Source organism: Tauraco erythrolophus, chromosome 6, assembly GCF_009769465.1.
Source record: "Tauraco erythrolophus isolate bTauEry1 chromosome 6, bTauEry1.pri, whole genome shotgun sequence".
Taxonomy (NCBI): domain Eukaryota; kingdom Metazoa; phylum Chordata; class Aves; order Musophagiformes; family Musophagidae; genus Tauraco; species Tauraco erythrolophus.
Window position 1 is genome coordinate 46287877 of NC_141470.1, and position 21316 is coordinate 46309192.

The following is a 21316-nucleotide window of genomic DNA, read 5'->3' on the forward strand; positions in this document are numbered from 1 at the left end:
TACCACCCCATTTCATTCCTACAAAGGAACTAAGTCTCCACTGAACACCATTAATGAAGGTTGTGGGTTCACGTGCTAATGACTTCCTTGGAATAATACAAAAGCAACTGCTGCCTCACAGTTCAGATCGAAAAGGGAAAGGAAGCAGTTGGGCGTTCCTGTCAGGTGACACAAAACACATTAGTTTCTTATTCCAATTCAGTCTTGGTCTTTAGGCTTTCACTCTGTTCTCAAAGTGTGCCTCCCGTCTTCCATGTGTGCTGTTTTGGTAATTGAAGTATTTTGCTGGAAACTTTGGAGTAGACAGTTTTTACCATGTGGACATTAATACCTTGACAGAGAATAAATTTCATACCAAGATACAAGGATAGTGTTAAGTTATTTTCATGAACATTTATTTTCTATTTTGGAATTGTGCTGCACACTGCTATAATTTACAAGCTACATACAAAGCTGAACCAAGATACTGAATCCACACACAAAGGATTTTTAAGGTAGATACGCAGATTTGAATGTTCCCTACATCTTCTGTATCATCACCTGAAATTTACCTGCAAAGAAAAAGCAAAGTCAGATCACAGTATCACCATTAGAGTTATTTTTCCAAGTACTTATTTTCTTGTGATCATTTTGTTAAAAGAAACAGTACAGAACATTTCAATCTTAACAGTTTAATTATCAACAATCTAGATAGTATTTAAATTCAGCATTTAAATTTAAGTCCTGACGAATAGCTTTTTCTCTCTTTCCTTTTTTTCTTTAAGTTGACCTATGTCCCACATGACAACAGTTTTGTCAGCTAAATTTAAAATCTGCGCAAAGTCTATGGAAATTTTTTAATCCACCTTAAGCAGCTTAGGTAGTTACAATGTCACTTACTAACTTTCTTAATGGCTTCTGTGGAGAAAGAGGATGTATCTAGTTGTTTTTATCTTCGCTTGTTCAAACAGCTTTCTAGACATACACCCTTATGCATCTGACGCTTCCAAATGTAAATAAAACTTTAAGTTTTGCTTTCCACTCAATATCATGGAGGTTCACCCTCTGTCAGCATCTTCTAAACACTAAAGCATTCAGTGACAAGCCACATCCTGAAGTCCATACTGACTCCTCTGGCGCAGCACCTTCAAACTAATCCCACCTTGATAAATGCTTACACAGTGATGAAGTCAGGAAGGAAAGTCAGCAAGCAAGCTAATAATTGAATACTCCGAGAACTACTTACACGCAGGCATTGATGAAACTTCAGCTGTTACAATACTCTTTATTCCCAAATTCGATAGGCCTCCTCTGATCAGTCCACAGGTAAATGCTAAATACTGAATACAAAGTTGCACTTTCAGTAAGTGACAAGGGTGAAGCTTGTTGCTAAAGATTGAAACTAAGTAGTCAAGAATAAGACTTGATACTTGGACAAGATAAAACTATGTCAGTTTTGTTACTGTGCTTGAGATACTTTGTCATGTCTCTAATAGATGAAAGCTCCAATATTTGGTACAGCGGAGCTCACGATGCAGATTTCTCTTGTTTGAGGCACTATCTTGAGTCACTTGTTTCTATTTCCATTAAACCTGTAGAACTTAATATCCTTAAAACAATTATTCCCAAACCTTGCCTGAAATTAGCAACTGGTATTAAATTCAATGAAGGAGAAACAGTCCAAGACAGCATTCCTGCACAGGACGCATCTTGGAACACAAGGGCCTGCAGATATTTAGAATATATGTTGCAAAACAGAAGAAACGTCTCACCAAACACTAAAAAAAAATCCCAAAGACAGTAGCCCGCAACTGTGACGACTAAGAAGACGAGGAGTTAAGTAACCACAAAATGGGGCTGAACGCCCTGTTTCTTACAGCCACCTGAACCAAAGTGCTTTATAAGAGGTTCTGCAGAGGTGCTGATTTCACTTACCTAAACTATTACTCTAACTCAGCATCTACACTCAAAACTATATTTAACTGGTGCAAGATCTTTCTGAATGTTCGTATAATCTCAGAAGCTTGTTCTAGGTAACAGATAGCATCTTCCAAATACGCTTGGGAAATTTTAAAAAAGCTTCAGAAAGCACATGCTTTCCAAAGAGGAAGAAAGAATTCATGTGATAGTGGCAGACAGTAGCAGACCAGCTCCTACTGTCAAGTAATCCAAACACGACAACAGCGTGTTTCACAACTATGAACGTTTCCTGAACCATAAATGAAATCCACTGTTCCAAAACAAGGCGCATCCCCAAAAAGCACAGGTTTTGGAGACGAAACTTTAGTTGCCCTTTTGAAGAGTTTGTATCAATTCAACTACAAAATTTAAAGTTATTATTAATATATCAAGACAATTCAAATCAAACTGGTAGATCCCAAGGATGAAACTGAAGGGTACCTTTGGTGCATGTTCTAAATACTGCTTTCCTGCAGACATTTGTGTCAAGAGACGAAATTTATTGTCTTGAAGGACATAAATACCCTGTTAAAAATAAAAGTTTTTTAGTTAACTATACAGTAACATGTAATCAACATTTTATGTGAAGGGATTTGATTTGTAGATACAATATAAATGTTCTCAGGCTGAAAAACTAAATTTTAGATTAAGGCATGTGTGATTTAAGTTTAAATTGCATTATTTACTTACATGAAATATCAAAACGAAAGACATTTAATTGTCAGTTTACAACAAAACCCCTAGATAATAATATGATCAGTTAGCTCTAAAAAACATTTATTTACACCCTTATTGGAAGAGTCCTTCCATGCTCAGAAATACTAGTTCCATATTAGAAAGTCTTTGTTAATGTATCAAATGCACACTGATTTTTACATTCAAATCTTAATATTCATTTGGTATGCAATTCACTATTCTTATTCTCAAATTCAGTGAGAATTATCTTCTTCAATAGCGATACAGGCAACACCACCAAGCAGGTGATCAAATTAAGCGTCTCATGTTTTCTACATTACCATTTTGTGCCACAATATGCATTTTAATAAATTAAGTATGAACACAGTGTAGCTTATTCTACACCTGTCATTTTAGGCTCTTTGCTAACAATTGTGCTACTTTGGAAACTCATAAACCCTTGAAATTAAATTAAGGCTGCATATGCAATTGAGACCTACACCAAATACTGCAGCTTTCTTTGAAGGCAAAAACAGATTTCTAAGGCAATTATTATCTGTTAAAGTTATTACTTCATAAACAGCTCACAGAGAAATACAACCTATTTTATTTGGCACAATCCTTGCACAAATTCTCTTGTTCCTACCTCGACAAATAGGAAAATGGCCATAGGAAAACGAAGTCATTCAAAACAAAAAAGATTTTTTACTCTAGTAAAATAGTTCCTTAAATTATTTTGATCTTGCTTTACGAACAGTGGCTGTTGATGTAGGAAAGGACATAGATACAACACAATATCACCAACATATAAATTTAGCAAGTTCTTCAGCTTTTTCTTATATAAGTATGTTCAGTAAAGTGCAACTAAGTGTCTCAACTGCTGAAAACAGTAAATATTCTTCAAAATAAAAAAATAGTTCAACCCATTCTATTTAAATAGATGTTAAGACAGCAATAACACTTTCTCACACTAGTTTTCTACTAAAATTTACTGGGAGATACCTGAAAAAGTTCCTGTTTAAGTCTTAAACAACTATAACCATTACTGTCCTATCAGTTTGTAACTGCAACAGCACAAATGAAATTCAAACTATTTAGTCTTTTCAAACAGGGTAGCAATAAAGACATCACAAGCAATTATTAAATTGTATTCTGAAGCTACATGCTAACATGAAACTTAAAAACTTGGTTTTTAAACAAAACAAATAAAGAATATTTTGGGTTTCTTATCAGGTAATTAATTCCAGACCAGGAAAAAAAAAAAATGTGCTAGTAACTCAAAACTGTTAATGATTTTCTAAGTTAAATCTTATTCTACAGCATTAGTACCTGATGATTGGTCCTTAGGTTATCTATTTGTTTTTTGAATACAGTTGTCCAAAAATCTTTGCAAATGAACTTCATAATATCTAATTCATCCTTGAACCTGGCAGTGTCTTTTGTAAACCTAAGAGATAAGAGAAAAATATATCATTAATGAAGATACACACAACTTGATCGATTAAACAGAAAAACAAAATACTAAAAAAAAAAAAAATACTATGCACCATTATCCAACCATCGTACAGTATCATTCTAGCATCACCCTGCATTCGTCAAGTATTTTAACTTAAGAGCAACATGGTGTTGCTACCTGCAATATGACAGCGGAATAAATGGTTTTAATTATATGATTATTAAAGACAGATGAAGTACAGAAAGATGCAAAGCACTCCATCAGTTTTATCTTCAACTAAATGTCTAAACAGAAGAGAAACAAAAAGCTCACATCTATACTACTGCTTGGAAGGAGTCCTTCAAATATGCAAAAAAGCACTAACACATAGGAACGAATCCATAAAACTTGTTCCCGTTTCCCGAAAAGGAACTTCTCTTGCTTATTTCATAATTCTCTCTATCCTCCTTCAGAGTCTTTATCTGGCACTGAAGCACCACTTTGCTCAATGAAAGCATAAATTCAGAAGCTCAAGACTCTCCACAGGACCTCAGAACGAGGGCGCTGAAGTTGGACGTGCGGTAAGTCATCTTGAAGCCCCAAAGGGCCTGGGGAAACAAGGAGGCAACGCGGCTCAGTGGTAAAGTTCAAAGGACTGAGAGTGCTTTAGACAAACGAAACAGGAGTAGCCAATCATAAAAGTATGCTTAATAAAGGAATCATAAAGAGAAGAAAATCATGAAACATACCAGAAGTAGGAAACACGCAAAAGTAGGTCTACAAAAAGTGCAGTTAAAAAGGATCATTGTTAAAAGTAACCCATACGCTCAGTTTTCATCTCAGAAAGCACTAGAAAAACACACACTCCAAAACTGTCCCGTGCCATTCAAACACAGGTCCCTGCAAGGAGATGCCAAGAGAGGACACCAGAACGTATAGTAAGAGGAACAGACCCGCAGCATAACCGGTTCTCTATTAACCCGAAGCAGCGAGCAGCTTCCCACCGAGCGGGCGAACACTCCCGGCCTCAGCGGGCGGGGAAGGAGGGGGCGTGGGCCCTCGCGGAGCAGACGTGGGGGAAAACCCCCGAGGACGAGCAACGCCCGCCGGCCGCGGGAGCAGGAAGCGAGGCGCCGCAACGGCAGCGGCGGGACTCACCTCTCGATCAGCCCCTGCCCGACGCGGAAGCCCATGCTCTCCAGCTTGGTGGTGCAGCGGCCGTTTTCCTGCAAGACACAAGGCGCCGCCGACCCGCTTTACCGCGGCCGCTGCCGGGCAGCCCCCAGGGCGGCCCCGGCCCCACTCACCCCTTCGCCCTGCTCGGCGGCGCGGTACAGCCCCGCCACCATCTCGTTGTGCAGTAGCAGGAAGAGCGCCTCGTCCGCCATCTCCGCTCCGCAACGGGGCTCCCCCCCGTCGCCACCTCGCCTAACGCCCGGCCCAGCGCCGCGGCAACCACCAGCTGCCGCCGGGGCCCGCCGCCGCCACCGCCCCTTCCGGCTGGTTCGGGGCCGCACGGCTCGGCCGGGCCCTCTCGGCTGCCGATGCTCCTGACCGAGGCGGAGCGGCGCAGCCCCGGCAGCGGCGGCCTAACCGGCTCGCCCCGTCAGGGAACCGCTCAGCGTTCCCGCCCGCCGCCGCCTGGGGAAGGCCTCCCGCCGCTGGCTGGCGCCGGCTGACGCCTCTCCTGAGGCTGGGAAGAGCCTTTGACGTTATGGCGTTCCACAACCCGCTGCCTCCGGCGGCGGAGCGAGCCGGGACGCGTAAGCGGGTGCTGTGCGGGGAAGCCAGGGCCGGGGCACGAACACGCCTCCCGGTTACGGAGCTGCCCCCCGCCCGCCTGACTGCTGAACCCGGGGAGGGGCTGCGGGGCTTTTATTCCCTTCGGAACGTCACTCGCTCGTTCGCCGGGGGTTTCACCCCCGCCTCGCCACAGAAACGGCGCCGGCCGCCCGTCGGGGGAGAGCGTAGTTGAAAACCTCGCCAGCCCGGCAGTCACGAGCAACGCCCGGTAACGGAGCTTTACGGCCGTTAAGCGGAGAGCTGGCCGGTGAAGCCCACGTCACACCGCGTCGGGTGACGGGCAGGAGACGCCAGGGCAGGCGCGGGGCCGGCACCCGGCCTGCCCGCCAGCCACGGCGCAGCGCGGCAGCGCTCAATGACGCCGCCGCCTATTGGCTCGCCTGGGGCGGCGGCGCCGGTACCAGAGAGATGATTGGCCCCCGCCCGGGCCGCCCGCGTGCCAGCCCGTCGGCTGCGTCCTAGGAGGGTGGGGTTAAACGTCCTCGAGGTGGCTTTCTGATTGGGTTTCAGGAAAATGACGCAGTGAGTTCTCGTTAGCTCTGAGCGATGTCACTCCGGCGGCCTCTTTGGCGATTCGTAGACCTGGCAGGCAGGGCTTCCGTTAATTGGTCAGCCAGAATGCCAGTCTGTGCCTGGGCCCTGTGATTCGTGAGCGCCGCCAGCGAGCCTTCCCCGAGGGGCGTGCCCTTTCCTCTCGTGCCCGGTTATTGGCGGTTCGAGAGGGCCGCCGAGGGGCTATTGGCTGCGCTGTCTGGCCCGCGGCTGCCGGAGTGGTGGGCCGCCGGGCGGGCCGCGCGTGGGCGGGGCCTCTCCCCGCCGTTACCCAGCGGTGCCTTGCGCTGCGCCCCGGTAGGCCGCGCCGCGCTGCGGACGGGAGGGAGGGATGGCGGTGGCGGTGCGCGCGCTGCAGGAGCAGCTGGAGAAAGCCAAGGAGAGCCTGAAGCACGTGGATGAGAACATCCGCAAGCTCACGGGCCGGGACCCCAACGATGTGAGGTGAGGAGCGGCCCGGCCCGGCCCGGCCCGGCGGGGCGGAGGCGTGAGGAGCGGCTGGGCTGGGCCGGGGCGGGGGGGGGGGGGGGGGGGGGCCGGCGTGAGCGTGAGGATGAGGGGAGCTGGCGCGCGCCGCGCTGGTGTCCCGGCGCGGCGGGAGCGGCGGCGGGCGGCGGGAAGCGGCTCGTAGGCCGCCGCTCCCGCGCCCTTCTCCCGGCTGTCGCCGCGCCTCTGCTGGGGCCCTAGTGCCGCCGGTTTGCCGGTGGCTTCCGCCCGTCCCGGCGGGGGGTGATGGCAGGGGGACGCAGCCGTGGGGTGCGTGAGGGAACGGTCGTGGCCACCCGCGGGCGGACGGGCCGCAGCGCCCTGGGGGGCGGCCGGGGGCGCTGGCGCAGGTACCGCTAACCGCGCCCGCTGTCTCCCGCAGGCCCCCTCAGAACAGACTGCTGCCCATCGCAGGCCTCGGTGGAGGTAGAGGGCGCGGGAGCTTATCGCTGAGGTAAGGGGCTGCGGAAGCGGGCGGTGGGGTTTCTTCCACCCTTTACCCTGGCGTTGGTTTGCTGCCCTTACGCTGGGGTGTTGTGTGTTTCTCTTCTGACCCCGTGCCTCTTTGTGCTGGCGAGCAGGCACCAAAGCTGGCCTACGCCCGGGGCGTTTGGGGTTTTGTGTCACAGCCTAAAATTTAAAATACATTCTTGTTCTGAGTTATGAGGAGTTTAAACTGGTGCTTTTCCTTAACCCTTTTAGCCACTAGCCTGAAAAATAAGGGGGTATGTCGAAGTTAAGGGAGGTATTATGTGTTATCTGGGAGCTTGTCTCTTTCAAATTGTCCAAAACCAATCTCTCAGTAATTAAGAAACTGGCAGCTTTTCCATTAAGAATAGAAAGAGTTGAAGTCGACAGGAATTTTAGACCACACGTAGGTAAAACCACTAGTGTTTTGTTGTGGGTTTTCCTTTTTTTTTTCTTTTTTTTTTCCTTCCTCCTTTCCCCCTCTGTGTCAAGTAGAGTGAAAAGACCCATTTTTGTTTAGTAATTCTTTCATACTCATAATAGAGTATGTAGTGGATTTTTTGATGAATTTCAATATTAAACTGCTGGTTAAGACTTAATACATCTTGAAATTATTGCAGATAAGAGCACTTGCCTATAATGAGTCTCCTTGATTGAATGTAACTACTCGATTGAATAAGTGCAGAAATTCAAGTTTGAATTAGTTGATCCACAAGCAGTACGTTTAAATGCTTTATTAGTAGTAACAGAAAATGATGATAGAGATGAGTAAAACTTACTGTTATACCATGACCGTAAAGCTAAAACACAGTTTGATCGTGCAGGCTCAAGGTGAACCTGGGGTTACTTAACTTGTTCTGAGATCACAAGCGTTTTCTTTTTAGGCGTGGATTCTCGGATAGTGGAGGAGGACCCCCAGCCAAACAGAGGGATCTTGAAGGGGCAACCAGTAGGTGGGTGCGCAAACTGATGCAGAGAACTTGCTTTATCGGAATGAGAATTTGTAACAGTAAATTTAAAATACTTTGTTTCAATAACTGTTAATAACTGATGACTTTCACTGTCGTCTTGAGAGGTTACGTGTTCAGAACTTGTTGGAAATATGTTTGGATGATAGCAATTGACCGTGGTGAAATTTTGTTCGTACCTTATAGCAGTAAAAAGATTATAGCAATAATTTAAAGATACAGCAATACAAAGATTCTTGGAATTTTCTGGTTTAGTTGGTGTACAGTCTGCCATGTCATATTTGTGCTTAGTAGCCCAGGTTTGTTTTACAGTAGACACAAATTGAATTATGACTGAGCTCTCCCATTCAATAAACTGAATGCAAACAGTGTGATAGACTCCGATTTTGAGCTTTCACATCTGGATGCAGATCTGTCAGTTGTGACTGATTATAGTGAGCTTCATTCTATGGGCAGTGGTAGTTCTTGACTTTAGTTCTTGATTTTGGATTTTTGAGTTAACACAAAATGAATACTGTGAAACTGCTTTACTCGTAGTAAAATGCTGTGCCATAAAGCTGAGAGTGAAAGCTGAGAATGACTTTTATTGAACACTCTGTCTAGTCCTTCTTGGTTAAAGCCTCCGTTTATCCAAGTTCTCAGGTCCTAAGTGCTCTGCCCCTCCTCACCCGTTTTCTAGGTATTTGGCTAGGTAAATGAAATAGAATTTCCCATTTGAAAAGTCATACCAACCTTTATATCTTGATGCATATAAATCTGTCTGGCAATTTCGTTATACCAGTAGCCGTTTCAGAGGTTCTGGAAAAAGAAAAGTGCAAACATTAAAAAAAACGTGAAAGTATTCTACAAAGTCAAATGTGGTAGCAATGCAGACTCTTCTTTTTATTTTACTGTGCAAGTTGTATTAAACTTAAACTGTTTTCTCTCACTAATTTTACCAACAGTAGATTCTGTCTGTAAAATGCTCCTGACTGGTCATTGGAACAGTGGGGAGACTCTTACTGGAAGCGTTGGTTCTTCTGACTAGATAATGCTGACTTGTATTTTTCTCATGTTAGAACAGATACTGTCCTAAATATGTGTTCTCTAGTGACCATTAATACTTTTTCTTCCTCAGGCTGGGTGGAGAACGTCGGACAAGAAGAGAATCACGCCAAGAAAGCGACGCAGAGGATGATGATATTAAAAAGGTAATACGTGACAAATGGAGCTGTGCAGGGAGAAACATACTTATCTGGAACATGAGCAAAGTAGTTTGTTTTCCTTTGTTACAGCCAGCGTTGCCATCTTCTGTTGTTGCTACCTCCAAAGAGCGAACACGTCGAGACCTTATACAAGATCAAAATATGGATGAGAAAGGAAAACAAAGGTATGCAGAAATCTCTTTTAAGCACTAATGTGGTACCTCTGAGTGCTAGCGTAGAAAGTGGCTTTAGATTTAAAAAGCATTATACAGATGCTGTTATGTGTCAAAGGTGATGTTGAAGAGGTACCATAGTGGTATAAAATTGATTTTTAAAAATACTATCTCAAAATACTTCCCAGCAGTAACAACACGGAGTTCACTTCACATAACTGGCGGGGGTTCTGCTTCTCAGGCCACCTACAGGAACATGATTGCTAGTGCTTTTGTAACTGATCATCTTTGTGTAAGACAGAAATAGATATAGATATGTATCTCTTCATTGCTTACTTAACATTTTGAACTGCTACAACTGTCTTGGTACATCATTTATTTTGTTGGTTGAAGGAGGCTTTTGGGTGTGGATTTCTGCCTTTTTTAATGCAGTATGTGTATTTTATTACTTTCAGGTTCGTTATTGTGTGTACAGTCTGACCTTCCTTTTGCCTGCGTCTTTTCAGATTCCTCCTATGTATACCTCCCTTTTCGTAATTTTATTTGTGTCCGGGTAGCTCATAAAAACTGCTAAAATGCAGTTCTATTGGGAAGAGGTGTTGGAAAAGCAAATACACAAAACTGTGTCCAACCTCTTGGACTCCATCCACTTCAGTTTGCAGCTCACCTGGTCTAGTAATAACCCATACGTCAAATAAATAGAAGAATGAGAACTGGAATAAGGAACAATAGAAAACTGCTCTGATAACGACCACAGATCAATTAGTGCAGAAAACGCACCTCACTTGCTTCTTTTACAGTTACAACTAACGGAATGCTGTTGCTTCCATCACCAGTTTCACACTGCTTTCCTCGCAGAAGGACTTTCAAAATTATTCATGAACTTTCTAGAGCTTCAGGCACTACAAGTTTGTTTCCTCAGAGATGTAGTTTTACTGTTTTGCACTTCAGTAATCTTCTGAGGAGATGAGAGAAACAGTATTGATCTCTGTGTGACTTGTGGTGGAAAGAGGGTATTTAAAAGGGCAGCGTCCATTGAACTGGACGTTCTGGAGTCCCCAACATAAGAAGGACATGGACCAGTTGGAGAGGGTCCAGAGGAGGGCCGCGAAGATGATAAGAGGGCTGGAGCACCTTTCCTATGAGGACAGGCTGAAAGAGTTGGGGCTGTTCAGCCTGGAGAAGAGGAGGCTCCGGGGTGACCTTATAGCGGTCTTCCAGTACCTCAAGGGGGCCTACAGGAAAGATGGGGAGAGGCTGTTCAGGAGGGCCAGTTGTGATAGGACAAGGGGTAATGGTTTTAAAATAGAGGGAGGTAGATTCAGGTTGGATATTAGGAAAAAATTTTTTACCATGAGAGTTGTAGAACACTGGAACAGGTTGCCCAGAGAGGTGGTGGATGCTCCATCCCTGGAGACGTTCAAGGCCAGGTTGGACGAGGCCCTGAGCAACCTGATCTAGTTGGAGATATCCCTGTTCCTTGCAGGGGGGTTGGACTAGATGACCTTTGAAGGTCCCTTCCAGCCCTAACCATTCTATGATTCTAACTCTTGATTTTGCTCAGTGTCTTCTGGGATGTCATTCATAGACAAATAAACTTTGAGTAATCTCTAGCTCTCAATTTTTTATTCTTTGTTCCTTTTTCTACTGTTTAATATACAAGTATCTTTACCTTTCCGTGTCAAGTTTGTGCCACTGTAGTAGATAGAGTGGTACTGAGTGAAAAGAGTAGCATTTCCTTTCTCTCTTAATTGGGTAAAACTTCAAGGCAAATAAGAGTCTGCTTCTTGCTGTGAAGGCTTAATTTCTGATTAAATGGAAAGAAAGAAAAGGTGAAGTTCAAGAGATCGGTTCTTTTTCCGAAGAAGGGATTTCCTTGAAGAATTTTGCTTACTTAAGTTTTCTCAAAACAGCACTTAATTGGATGAGAGCAATTCTGTTTCCATCCCACAGTGCAGTGTCTCCTTGTAGAAGATTTTTTTTTTTTTTTTAAGGCAGACTGTGACATGTAAGTTTTCACTCCCCTGTGGCTCCATATCTCCTTAATCCTCTGAGTGAGGCTGAGGGGGGTGTGTTTTTCAGAAAGTCCAACGACCTTCCAGTTCACTGCCTTATTGATAGCTCACACTGTATTTACTCAACCTTCAGTACTCTGCTTTTGGATCTCTTCTTTTAATATTTCCTTAGTGTCATTATTTCCAGATATAAAATGTGCAGGCTTCCAGTTTTCCTAGTGCTGGCTGTGCTGTGTTACGGATAAGAGCTATGTTTTACTCTTAAGCAAAATATGATATGTCACTATAAATTATATCCTTGTCTGTTGGCACAGTCAATATGTGTTCTGTTGCTAATGGCCTTGAGTAATACTCAGCCTTTAAAAATAAACGTGTCTGAGGTGGAAAGTTTCACAGATTGTTTATGCATATAAAAATCTTAGTACTTGAACTGAATCTCAAACTTCTTTTTGTTTTTATTCAGGAATCGACGTATATTTGGCTTGTTGATGGGCACTCTTCAAAAATTTAAGCAGGAGTCCACAGTTGCTACTGAAAGGGTACTTATTTTTAGTTCTATCAGATTCTAGATTGTAAATAATAAAGCAAAATTGTGTAGATAATCTGCTTCAAATAGGAATGAAAATTCCCCATGGTGTAAGTTGCAGATGGAACAAATTGGTAAGAGTGCATGTAGGTTTTTGTTTGGTTTAGTGTAGTGGAATTGGGATGGGAGGCAGGAAAAGGACTCTTAACAATTTCATGACTTTACAACACTATTTCTGACCATTGCAGAAGTGAAAAGGCAATGTTTTGCTGATGGTTTTTTAATTGCTGTGCATTTTTTAAATGCGTAAGACAAAATAGATGATCTTTTTTCTCACTTAACGTTATTTGGGAATCATTTCAAAGTAAATGGAGTTTAATCAGGTAACTATGTAATAGGCCATAGACTGCTTCTGTAAATGATGGTGATTCAGTATTGCTGAAGCAGTGTCTGCCCTGATGTGTTCCAGATGTTTAAATTACAACCAAGTATACAGAAATGTACGGTTGTGTTACACTGTGTGTTTGACTACAAATGACTTCTCCCTCCTAGTACAGATAGCAAGAGTTCCTGTTTTTAATAAATGCATTTGTGATCGTACTGAAGGTGGTAACTTCAGAAAACTTGTACATAGGATGGTGGTAACTTTATTCCTAGTATGCCCTTTTAAATTGTGGAGGGTATGGTATTTGTTTGCTGTTGCCCTGAATGGGCAGTATTCAGTTAATACCAATAACCTTTAGATTAAAAACAGGGTTTGAAAGTTCTACCTTTGGCGGTCCGGTGGAAGCAGGGAATAGAGTGGCAGTCTCTAAACTTAAAATCTTTTCTGTGTAGTGTTAGCATAGCTGGCTTGCAGTGTTGGTGTTGGTTACTTTAAGATTCAGTATTTGGATATTTTACTGTTTTATCTAACTTGTCATGTAGCGCATGAGAAAGGACCAAAGCGCTCTGTTGCCTGCTTGCCTGTAGAACAAGAAACTATGAATTAGGATGGTCTAGAAACATGGAGTCCTTGTCTAATTTATAGTAGTAGGTCTTTGCATAAAGAGACTTTAAGGAGTTACTGCTCTTTGCAGCGTTTTTCTGAGAATTTGTATAGGTATTGTTCTCTTCATACGTAAAAGCTTAATTGAAGTATAAGCCTGAGAATTTTTAGGACACAGCTGTTTCGTTGTCTAAGCCCTAAATCGTGTTCTTTTAATAGACAACTACTGTACAATCTGAATATATGGCCATCTAGAACATACATCCAGGGCATTCCTGGATTACAGTAATATATCTAATTAGGGATGAATATACTGGAAGTATTCACAATGTAATTTGTTTTGTTGGTCACAAGTACCAGTCTGCAGTCCTTCATTTGTTTCTGGGGGAGTTGACATTTTTCCCCTCCAAGTGAAATACCTGAAATCTATTTCTTTTTTTCTGCCATTGCAAAAAAAAAAAAGACATGTTGAAGCTTGTGTTGAAAGTTCAGATCCAAATTGAATGATGGAAAAGCAGATAGAAATCCACAGGGGATCCCATAATTTTATAGTTAAGTCACAAAAGATTAGATGCATGCAAGCAATGACACTCTTTTTTTCCATTACATGTAATCTAGGAGATATTTCTTGATGTGTTTTTAGGAATGTCTGTAACGGGGTGTAAATAATTCAAAATCTTAATTGAACCTTGAACCAATAGAACACCTTCTTGGTTTAGAAAAAAACATGTAAGATACTTATTTATTTATCTTAGCAAAAGAGACGACAAGAAATTGAACAAAAACTTGAAGTGCAGGCAGAGGAAGAAAGGAAGCAAGTTGAAAATGAAAGGCGAGAACTGTTTGAAGAAAGACGTGCTAAACAGACAGAGCTGCGGTTACTGGAGCAAAAGGTTGAGCTTGCTCAGTTGGTGAGTTTTGGTTTTGCTCTTGATCTTGCTCATTTAAACTATTCTTCTGTATCTTAGGGTAATTTTCTTTCATTTCTCAGCAAGAAGAATGGAATGAACATAATGCTAAAATAATTAAGTACATAAGAACGAAGACAAAACCCCATTTATTCTACATACCTGGCAGAATGTGTCCTGCTACGCAGAAGTTGATGGAAGAGTCACAGAAAAAGATGAATGGTAAGTGGTCTTTGGATATAAGGGCCCTTGTTCTTGCCTCCCTCGATGTTTGCTGTACAAACTCCTTTTAAGTCTCTCTGCTTAAATACATGTATTTCATGGTTAGGACAAACTGTATGTTTCTTGCATGGGTGTTCATTATAAGTGAACCTTACTCTTTCAGTGACTTATTTTTATGTTGGAAGTGCTTTGATTCTCTTACAAGAAGTCAAAAGAGGTGTAAGAATAATCTCAGAGGTATGTGTTTAAAACATAGTCCTTTATGTTAGCTTTAGTACCTAGATGTGTGCCAGTGCAGGAACTTAGTTTTTGAAGAGGCAGATTCTGTGGATTGAAGACCCAAAGAAATGCAAGTTTTTACAAAGGATTTGAAAAGCATTTTCTTAAGCGCAGCACTGTAACTTTGTGATGATTATTTTTTTTTTTACCTTAATGTCTGTTCATTTCTGTTTCACAGGAAGACTATATTTTTCTTTTGGAAAACAATTTAAAATACTGCGGTTGATGGTAGTCCTACTGTTCTTTTTCGTTAAACTGAGAATGTGTTGTGTTTTTTTTTTTCTTAAGGACCTTTTCTTCATTTTGTGGGGTTGGGGGATAAGAGAAGCTAGCTCATCTGTTTGAATAGCTTACGTTATTTAGCTTTCTTAATACCTAACCAGCTTTTTACTGATTCTTACTGTCTTTTGTTTACCTTAGGAAGTATAACCTTGTTAATAAATAAATACCAGGAAATTAAGGTATTATTTTGCTATACTGTTGGTTGGACTGATTTTAATGAAGTAAAAAACTCTGTTAGCTTAGATTTAGGGCTTTACTGTTCTGATACTCAGCTGAGCTGACTATCCCCTTTGCTTTGTTTTCTTAAGGTAACTAGCAGTCCTTTTCATTATGCATGAATGGCTTGCTACTTCAGAATGAATAAGGATGCAGTATTTATAAGTTAAAACAATTTGATAACTTATTAGCTCATAGTTAAGGGGAAAATAGACTTCAGTGTCCGTAGATTATCTGAAACTTATTTATGCATTTATTCCCTAGCACTCTTTGAAAGCAGGCGAAATGAATTTGCAGAGCAGATTAACAAAATGGAGGCCAGGCCCAGAAGACAATCTATGAAGGAAAAAGAACATCAGGAGGTGCACAATGAAGAAAAGAAGGAAGAACAGAACAAGGAGCAGGAAGAGGGTAAGGTGGCTCAGCAGGTGGAAGAGTTGGAGACAGGTAATCAGCACAATGATGTAGAAATGGAGGAGGTAGGGGAGGAAAAGGGAAAAACAGGTTCAGGGCATAGCGATGCAGAGAAAGAACAGGAAGAGGATGAACAGAAACATGAAATGGAGATTAAAGTAGAAGAGACTACTGAGGTGAGGGAGAATGACAAGCAACAGGATGGTCAGCATGAAGAGGTCACAGTTGTAAAAGAGGAAAGTGAAAACATTCAGCCAGTGGATAATGAGCAGGATGTGGCTGAAATGAATGAGGCAGATAGTGTAGAAGCTGTAGAAAATGAAAATGGCAAAGAAGTGGAACCAGAAACAGAGTGTGATGCTCAACCAGAAAAAGTGTGTAATGTTCCTTCTCCTGAGAAGGAGAAAGATGTCAAACCAGAAATTGAAGCTGAACCTGAAGAAAAACAGGAGAAGGCACCTGAAGCTCAGCCAGAACGTGTGGCTGAGGCTCCATCTCAGCAACAGTCTGTGCCATTGCCACAGTCACCTCAGTTGTCTCAGTCCACTCAGGATACAGAGCCCCAGGCAGACAAGGATGAAAATGCTGTGGTGTCTGTAAAGATGGTTGAGGCACAGACAGAGCAGAGTCAGACACCAAGTGCAGAAATTAAGACTAAGACTAGGAGTAGAAGCAGGGGTAGAGCAGGGAACAAAACTGGTCATGGCCGTAGTAGCAGCAGCAGCAGTAGCAGTAGTACTTCTAGCAGTACTAGTAGTGGAAGTAGTTCCAGCACTGCCAGCAGTAGCAGTCGGAGTAGTTCCACCAGTAGCAGCACTACAAGTGGAAGTACTAGCAGGGATAGTAGCAGCAGTAGCTCTAGCACTAGTGAAAGTAGAAGTCGAAGCCGAGGAAGAGGGCATAACAGAGATAGAAAACGCAGAAGGAGCACGGACAGGAAGCGAAGGGATGCTTCAGGAGTAGACAGAGGTCACAAGTCCTCAAAAGGTGGGAGTAGAGATACCAAAAGCTCAAAGGATAAAAGTTCAAGATCTGACAGAAAGAGGTCTATATCAGAAAGTAGTCGGTCAGGGAAGAGAACTTCACGGAGTGAAAGAGACCGTAAATCAGACAGGAAAGACAAAAGGCGTTAACAGAAGAGACCAAGCTTCCTTAGCCTAATCTTTGCAGCGGAAGATTATTTGAGTGAAAGGATTCCTTGTAAGGAGGAAGAGAAGGCTGCCTTAAGAATTGCATGCTGTAAAAAATCTTTTGGAAAAATGCAGACTGTTTACCAGGCATTCTTGTACTTTTTACATAATTTTGTAAAAGGTTACTTACCAAAATTATGTGAAGTTCCTGAAAATGTAAAAATAAAAGATTAACACTCCTTTGCATCTTTTTTTAAATATCCTGTACTCATTAAGATCCTCTGTATATTTTAATAGGTAAACCTTGAAGTAGGTGTGATCACTTCTTCTGTATTATACACCTTTTTTTTTGTAGAAATAAATGTGCGTTTTAAATAAATTGAGATGTCCTGTTGACAATTAAATTCCCCATTTTAGATCATATGTAGGGAGGCAGTGTTGCAGGAAACGTAAAATTTTGCTTTTCCCCGCTATTCCTTGCAAGCATGAAAATCTTAAGACCCAGTAAAGGGAGTAATCTCTCCAGTGCTGGGTAGGAAGGGAAAGTAGTTGATTCAGATCTACTTTTCTTCTGTAATTGCGAGTTCTTACTCAATTCTATCTTCCAGTTTTATAAAACCTTTTCCTATCCATAGGCAAGCAGTGATTAAATGGGAATGTTAACACTGGCCGAGATAGCTCAAGTCAGTCTGGAATACCGCTCTTACCTGCCTTCTGCAGGTGCTTTGGTAGTATTTACATCTGTGTTCTGGAGACAGTTAATCTGTTTAATGATGTTCCTTGCTTTGATGGCCAGTTGGAGGAAAGACTTCAGCTTGCTTCTCACTAGGATTCTTTTTATTTTAGTTGCAGACTAATCTTTGATCCCTTCATACCACTAGGAATAATTACATTGCAGTGTTGGAGTTACCTGGAACTACCTAAATACTAATGTTGTGTGCGTGCAAGAATGCTTTCTGAATGTATTTAATACAACTTAAAGTGGTATAGTGTTATCTATGAAGGTGAATACTGTTTTTATAGAATTTTGTATGGAAAACAATAACATCTGTTGCTCTGTTCTGTACATGTGCAAATAAATGTGGCTTTGTAGACTACTCTCTTGATGCCTATGATGTTTTCTGTAACACACAAGTGTATTACCTTAGTCTTTCTGCATTTAAAGCATGAATCGTAATTGCAGGTGACTGTACCTTAGAAGCTTTGTATCTGAAACTGTTCTTACAGGCTTTAATTAATGCCTGTTAACTGACTATGAAACGCTGCTAGAATCTGTGTTTTCTTGGCAGGAAGAGAATTCTCGTATCTCATATGCCAAATCACAGGCCACAAAGTCCTAGAAGGATTTTGGAATGGAAATTACATGTAAGCTTATTTTAGTGTACTAAATGCCATATATACCTCATTTTTCTGGAACGTAGAGCGGACTTTCGCAAAATTGTAGTTTGGGAGGGTGTCAATTTTTGGATTTTTCATCTGAACATAGAGTAGCGACAGACTTATGTTCTGAAGTGCTGAACTTCCTGGCTTAAAGAAACGTGCCTGGCAAGGGATGAAATGGAGTGTTCTTTCAGTGCAAATAGACACATTGGGAAAGCTCCTCAGGCTTCTTCCTTCTCTACAAGTTCAGTACTTTATCCAGGTTCTTCAGTCCATTTTCTACTTCGATATCCTGTCTGCCTCTGCTTCTCTACAACTGAGAATCGTTTTCCTTGTCAGTTGTCTCTAGCCGTATTTTCTTCCCTTCAGAGGAATGTGGTGATTTAATGTGCCTTCTTTTCGAAGGACAAGCAAAAAAAAGTTCAAATGCCTTACTGGAGATGTTAAACACCAGTTTACCACAAGGAACAAACTTTCATACTGAGTAGTTGAGTAAATGTTGTTAGTTTGCGTGTTTCAGCTAACTTCACATTTCAAATTGTCTTTGGAGGCCATTTTAATTTTGTTGTTTAGTTCTCTATATTTTCCTAACAGTATTTTTAAAGTTTCTTATTTTGAGCTTGAGTGACTCACTGCTGTAGGGTATCTACTGTCCAGGTTCTACTGGCTGATAATTGTAGTCGTTAGGCAAAGCTGGAGAAGTAGGTTGCTAGTCGAGAGGAGCGTGTTAGCAGTTTGTAAAAATGATGTGGTGAGTCCCGGTAACTGAAGTAGGGAGTGAATTGATTACGTTGTTTCAGGTTATATTAAAGGCAGCAATGTATATTTGACAAGGTGAAAATACAGGAGTTTTGTTGCTGAGTACAAAGCTGGTGAGGCATTGGATAGTTTAATGTTTGTTAGAAGAAACTGCCGTGGTTAAGCTGTGCTGTTAATTAACAAGTTAGCCTTGCTATATTGAAGCAGCTCAATGCAACATAAACATCAGAATATAACTTTGCAGGAATTAAGTTTTCTAAAAGCTAGATATTCCAACCAATATTCCACTACAGAAATAGTGTGAGTTAGTAGTATACTATTAGCACAATTACATAAAGACCTATGTCTTTAAAAGCAGTAGTATTTTTAGCAACTGTTACATTTGCCCTCAAGGTGCCGTCCTCTTATCTTGAAACAATTTCAGAGCTGGGGATAGGGCTGACACCATGGATGCTATTTCCTTCCTCTGTTGCCAGTCTACTATTTCAAATAGCTGATGATTTCAAGACTGAATATGGTGTAACAGTTTGAGGTTTTTAAAAATTAAGTGCAGGTAGCATAGGGGTAGACAACAATTGAAATACATTCTTATTTCCCTTCCCCACAGTGGTGAGTAGAGATCAAAAGAAAAATACTTTGTTCTCTTTCTCACTCAAGCAACATGGAAAAAGGAACGATCGAAAAGGGGAAAAACTAAGAATGAAGTTGAGATGCCTTACCTGAGAGGGCAACACACCATGTGTGCTCTCTGCCTGTCTCGTGGAGTGCTTCCATCAGATGGTACCTTCTAGCTTTAAGGATAACTTCAGAAGGCAATTGGGGTTTTTTTTAGAGCTTTTATGCTATGCACCGACTCTGTACCGTTTACTTGTCTTTTTCTTCAGTCCTTGTGCACAGATAAACTGGAAGGCTTCAAGAATGTTTTTTCTGTGATGCTCCACTTCGAGTCCATGTCAGAGTAGATTTTGCACAGATTGTTCATTAATTATAAGCCGAAACATGACTTTGCATAAAAGGTACACCTCTTCAAATTCCTCCTCCTTTACTTAAGGTGATGTCTTCGTGCTTAGAACAGCTTCATTGTTATGTATTCAAAGGAAACCTGAACATAATTTTTCTGTGGGAAATAGGTATTGGTGAACTAAACATCCTCCTCCAGCGAAATTAATTTCTAAAACCAGTAAATTTGCAAATAGATTTTTGGAGCATCTTTTGCTTATCATGAAAGTGATGATCTTGTGGTTATGTCCCAGTTATAATTTTGAGATTCAGATTCAGCTGCTGATTTTGTAGCAATTTCTGTGGTACAACAGGACAAACCTATTCGTTTTGTGTATGTCCCAGATCTTTAAAATGAGTTGCCCTGCTCAAAGAAATATTTCTCAGAGACTACGTGTATTTATGATGGGATTAAATGCTGTGGCAGTGGTCTCTGAGTAATATACAGAGACCTGTGTTTTGGAGGATATAATTTTGCCCTTTCAGACTTTTTTTTTCCTTCTCATCTCAGATTTATAGCAAACCTGTGTTTCACCATAAACCTCGCTCCAGCAGTTGTTATTAGGTGACAGTGTTCTATTATACAGCAAAATGTGAGGCATTCAAAGCTTGGAAACGTGTTACCAAGACTCAAAGTAATATAAGTCACAAGTTTCATATTTTTCTAGAAATGCACTGTTAGTTGTCATGCTTGTAACTGTTTTTGTAATAGTGAAGCAATAATGGCTTTTTCTTACTATTTCTTATCCTGGCTGAAAAAGTTTGGTTTAAATCTGGATGATGAATGACTGTTACTTGTTTAGATTTGTCTGACTAGAAGAGTGAATTAAGGTTCCTTTACTAATTTTTAAAAGATACTTGTTTAAAAAAAAACATCTTTTTGGCATTACATTTGATTCGGTGTAAAAGTTGATCTGTATTTTCATCCAAACATTCGAAGTCAAGAGAACTATATTGTTTAAATGCTTTTGCCATGGACTTTATTCTTCCATGTAGTGGTGCAATGTTCTACACAGTGAAACCCTAAATTCTGTACGGAGCCTTTTGGTGCTATCATAAAAATATAACTAAAGCCATATATACTGTTGTCACTATAAAATAGATGTTGACTTTAATGTACTTAGGAGAACTTTTGCCAAATTATGATTTGCTTTGGGATCTTTATTGTTAATGCAGATACTGAACAGCCCAGGAAATGCAACATCTCTTTCACTTGTATAAAGCCATGTCTTAAAAGACCCATGCTACTCAGTTTATTTAAATTACACCATTAATTCTGATTTGATCCTTCTGTTAATTTTAATATATCTTAAGGGATCTCTGCATTTCTAGCTCGGTAGTTAAAGTTACTAAGATGTCATTGCAAATAAAAGTTAATAGTTTCATCCTAACAAAAGCTGATGGAAATAGGTGTTACTTTTCCATTAGCTTTCTCTTTGCATGTGTAATAGCACTCGCATTTGTTGCTTCAGTTGTGCAGAACAGAAGTTAACTGAAGTCTCACTCTATCTGCTAT

General features: G+C 41.4%; 2 protein-coding genes across 4 annotated transcripts; one reads left to right on the forward strand and one right to left on the reverse strand.

Moving 5' to 3' along the window:
• Positions 1–373: 373 nt before the first annotated feature.
• TRAPPC6B (trafficking protein particle complex subunit 6B) lies at positions 374–5436 on the reverse strand. Of its 3 annotated transcripts, none has more exons than XM_086613125.1 (6): positions 5356–5436; positions 5207–5274; positions 3943–4060; positions 2380–2463; positions 1226–1319; positions 374–551 (listed from the first exon to the last, which is right to left on the reverse strand). In XM_086613125.1, the coding sequence occupies exons 1-6, from the start codon at positions 5434–5436 to the stop codon at positions 520–522; spliced, it is 477 nt and encodes a 158-aa protein (XP_086469251.1). In that variant the 3' UTR covers positions 374–519. The 3 variants fall into 3 exon arrangements, with proteins under 3 accessions (XP_086469251.1, XP_086469252.1, XP_086469253.1); XM_086613126.1 differs by lacking the exon at positions 5356–5436 and adding an exon at positions 4436–4656 and having other exon boundaries at positions 5207–5242; XM_086613127.1 differs by lacking the exon at positions 2380–2463.
• A 1263-nt stretch (positions 5437–6699) lies between these two features.
• PNN (pinin, desmosome associated protein) lies at positions 6700–17760 on the forward strand. Its single transcript, XM_086613121.1, has 9 exons — positions 6700–6847; positions 7272–7343; positions 8242–8310; positions 9443–9515; positions 9600–9694; positions 12161–12236; positions 13967–14122; positions 14203–14341; positions 15383–17760. Exons 1-9 carry the CDS (start codon positions 6735–6737, stop codon positions 16663–16665), a joined length of 2076 nt encoding a protein of 691 aa, XP_086469247.1. The 5' UTR covers positions 6700–6734; the 3' UTR covers positions 16666–17760.
• The last annotated feature ends 3556 nt before the right edge of the window (positions 17761–21316 follow it).